General features: G+C 36.2%; 1 protein-coding gene across 1 annotated transcript; it reads right to left on the bottom strand.

Annotated features, from left to right (window-relative positions):
• Positions 1-1921: 1921 nt before the first annotated feature.
• Positions 1922-4237, bottom strand: LOC107579085 (disheveled-associated activator of morphogenesis 2-like; the record flags this gene model as incomplete). The annotated part of the gene is made up of 5 exons (XM_016264960.1): positions 3613-4237; positions 3354-3538; positions 2761-3069; positions 2449-2556; positions 1922-1951 (listed from the first exon to the last, which is right to left on the bottom strand). Coding segments are annotated over exons 1-5 (714 nt in total), but the record flags the coding sequence as incomplete, so codon positions are not given.
• Between the last annotated feature and the right edge of the window lie 45 nt (positions 4238-4282).

The raw sequence follows: 4282 nt of genomic DNA, 5'->3' as shown, positions 1-4282 counted from the left end.
CATTGGTCCAAAGAAAGCACACTTCTTACACACCCCTGCAGCTCTTTCTGAGTAGTAACATGAAGAATGCGGGATAGGTTAAAGGTCATTACTTTCCAGAACATGCCTCATCTACATTTTAGTCATCTGTGTATTAATGTTCAATAATTAGACACATTTGTGATAATTACAGTAATTCAGCCAATTACTGTTCTATCACAGTAGTAACCGATTCTTAAAATTGCACACACCAATTATTCACTCCACAGGCATTTGAGAAGATAGACAATTCTACTACTGCAAGATGAGACTGGAAGTGAAAATTAGATCACTTAAATACTTAAAGGAACAGTTCCTTAAAAAATGAAAATTCCATTATCATTAAGCCCATGTTGCTCCAAACTTGCTTCCTTTCCATACATTGAAATTATACCGTGATCAGAGGCTGTCAAGGTTAATAAGGTATCACTATATCCTATTATGCCATAAATTAATATAAGCAAACACACTTTTATAGTGCTTTGTCATTTTTGGATCTTGACAGTACCACACTCCATTCATTCTAATTGTATGGAAAGGAGCTGCATAACATTCTCTCTAAAATCTCATTTTGTTTTGTCAAAAACAGAAGTCACCTAGCGAACAACATATGGGTGAGAAAAATTATGACAGAATTTCCAATTTTGGATTAACTATTCCTTTAATATTTTAATTCCAACTTTTTCATCATCTGTCACATTAATTCAGATTTCCTTTGGTCACAGTGGCCAAGATAGCACAATAGACAGATACAAGATGGTGAATGTAGCTGTATGCTTGGCTAAAGGTTCTGGTACAGGGTTGAAAATTAACGGGGGCTTGGGGCAAAAATGCATCTAAATTTTACAAAAATGCCCCCCAAATTCAAGACAAGGGGGCAAAACTGGGGAAAAAAAGGAATGAAGCGTGTTGATTGCTGCATTACATTTAGATTTGCTCATGTTGCATCAATTTTCTTTTTATGCATTTATTGCAGCGTTGAATATTAATCACACATATTTCTGTTGAGCTAATGAATGTGAATCCAATCTGAGGCTGAATTCTCCACTCTCTTGAATTCTCTCATCATAAATAACAAAGTACAGATATTATGTAAGTAATACAGATTCATTGTGCTGTGTAGACAGCTTCAGTGATTTTAAGGGAAGTTTCTGCACGAATGTGCACTAGACTGTCATTAAACGCTTCAGTCATCATTCAGTGAACTTTCTTTGCTTGCTTAAATTTCTATATATAATTTATTCTCAGTTTGAATAACCATTCTGTTTGTCATCCTATTGTTATTTTGATTTTCTAATGTGTAAAATGCAATAAACTAATTCATAAATGGTTCCTTGCTTGTTATGACTGTGTAGCCAGAATATAACAGTTTCCCTAAACACAGAATTATTTTTATGTATTTTATAATTAATCAACATTAATGATAATTATTACAATATCAAGAACAATAATTGACAATAATGTGTTTGTCATAATATTGCAGCCCTACCCTGTAAGTTTTATTTTGTTTTTTTTTACTTTATGTAGGCTATTTAGATTATGTAATTGTGTAAATACATGTATGTCAACTTTGAGAAGAATTAAAATGTCTGTGTACATAAACATAAATGCCATGTCAGATACAGTTTGTGTTCCACCATTGCATGTAAAGACTACTTTTTTGTTGATGTTAATAAAATTGTTTTGGTAACAGTCTGTAGTATTGACTGATTGAAGTAACTGGTAAAATGTAAGCATTTTACATAAAAGACAACACAGACACATTTAATTAGGCAATTATAAAAACTGCCTACAATGGTGAAAATAAAAATATTCCAGGGGGCAAATATTGCTCCTTAATAGAAAAGTTAATTTCTGACCCTCTTCTGGTAGTATAGTAGCTTTGATTGGAGCAACCACTCACCTGCTTGAAGGATTGGTTAGAGAGCAGCTCCTGGCCAGGCAGAGGTACATTAGCAGAGAAAGAACAAAAACATCGGAAGACATGCAGAAGTTAACAACTGAAGCAGCAGAAGACTCAGCCAGAGCTGACTACAGCAAACATTCTCACAGGCCCCAGAATCTCTTGCAAAACACTGAAGAAGCTTTGGCTATTGCGTATGAAATCACTGTTTGACTTTTGTTGATATTGGGCCTGAGAACATATCTGCAGCATTTCTGCTCTAAATGCACTAAAATACTACTTCATGCTTAAAGCACTAAAGCATCTATTACATGCCATCCAGCAAAGAACAGCTGCTTAGTCACTATTGTAAAGCCTGAGGTTACAAAATACTCTCTCCCTCTTTCACACACACACAAACACATTTCTCAAACATGCATAAGAATGTCAGTACAGCTGTTATTTCAGAAGATCATTGCAGAAGTTATTCTAGAAATATCTGACTGATATTGAATGCAAAAAGTTTTTTGTGTGTCACATTTACATACTTGCTGCCTCTGGTAAGCTGAAAACATCTTCTCAATGTCTTTTAGGTCAAGAACTTTAAAGGCCCTTCTGTCATCAATCTCATACCAGATGGTACCAGTGATCTTGTTCTGAAAAAATAGGAAGATGATCAGGAAAGATGACTGTAATGTATTGTAAAGGGTTAGTCTCAGAAAACTGGAAAAAAATAAATAACTAAATACGTACATAAATAAATGACTTAATCTCTTAATCTCTCTACTTTGTATTAACTATGAGGTATTTTAATACTGCAAGTACCACCAAATAAATAAATAAAACAAAAACTGACTCACCTCTCCCAGTTTGGACCAGTTAAAGGATTTGAGTGGTTGTGAAGGTTGGGGGATGCTCTTTGTGCACAGGCTGGTTGTGGAGCTAATGGAAGCAGGTCCAGGTGGAGGTGGAACCCCAGAAAAGATGGGCGGGGCCCCAGGTGGGGGTGGAGGACCTCCCGGGGGAGGTGGAGGAGGTGGTGGGGGTGGGCAAGAAAAAGTAATAGGTGGAGGAGGAGGAGGGAAGCTATCCATCATCATAGGTGGTGGAGGTGGAGCCATCGGGCTCCCAGGAAGCGGAGGGGGAATGGGTAAATGAACTCCACCACTCTTAAAGTGAAAAAGATCAAATAATTCGCATTAAAATATGTTAGACAAATTTGCTGCAATGTATAAACCATCACAAATCACTCATGCTTAACCAAAACAGCTTCTCCTTAAGCATCTCTTACTAAACAACGCAATAAAAACATCAACATGGAAATTCTAACATTTTGTGCAATTGTTCTACTCATACATATCAAAGTAAATCATAATTGTTCTACTTATGCATATCAAAGTAAATCATACAACTACAGTACAGCACACCAGAAAGTGACAGATGGTGAACTCACTGAAAAGTCGCCTATTCGGGAGGACAGGTCTAATACTTGCTCCCTGGCAGAGCGCAACTCCACTCCTTCTTTCTGTAGTTTGTCCTTCATCTTGTTGAGTGTCTTCATCATATCCTCCTTCTCTTGTGTCTTGGTGTCACACTCCCTTTCTTTCCTTTCCAGCCGAGCCATCAGCTCTAAGTGTTCTAAAAAACACACATGCATTATCATTAAATAAGTTCACCCAGGCTCAGCTATGCAAGTCATTGTGAACCGTTACCTTTTCTGAACTTTTCGGCTTGGTCCCGCCACTGTTTGACTTCATTCTCATTGACAAGCCTGTAAACGGAATGAAGACTCATTATGTTGCACTCAAATGCAGGGTTATAAAATCCATTTTGCCCTATTTTCCACACTTACCTGTCATTTATTGTTTGTTATTTGTCAACTGTTACCAAAAACAAAAGCCAACATTAAAGACCACATGAAAGTTTTCTGTTTAGTAGTTAGCTATTAATGAGACCAAACAGATTGATGAATCTTCTTGTCCACAGATGTGTATATCATTTTTATCCAATAAAATACTCTTCAGAATGAGAATGTCCCTCTTAATTATAAATACTACCTTCATTCAACTAGTAATAAGAAGTGCCAAATTATGGTTCATCAGTTTATTTTCCAAAACATGAACTGATTAAAAAGAAAGTAGAAATTTGATTAATTTTGAAGTTGCCTTGATTGGTTGCATCCACGGTACAAGATGTTAAGTACGGGTTTGCTATGTGGTTTGTAGTCTGGCTGTAAAACTGATGGCAACATACAAAAGAAAACTTGTCATCAAGCCAATTCACGGGGTCTTTAAACCAAAGGGGCCACTGTTAAACCGAAGCAATGACATACAGTCGGGGAAGATTTTTTTTAATAACACATTTATAACATTTAAAAAAAAT

Source organism: Sinocyclocheilus grahami, unplaced genomic scaffold (genome assembly GCF_001515645.1).
Source record: "Sinocyclocheilus grahami isolate Dianchi unplaced genomic scaffold, SAMN03320097.WGS_v1.1 scaffold14033.1, whole genome shotgun sequence".
Taxonomy (NCBI): Eukaryota; Metazoa; Chordata; class Actinopteri; order Cypriniformes; family Cyprinidae; genus Sinocyclocheilus; species Sinocyclocheilus grahami.
This window is presented reverse-complemented; position numbering and strand designations above follow the sequence as displayed.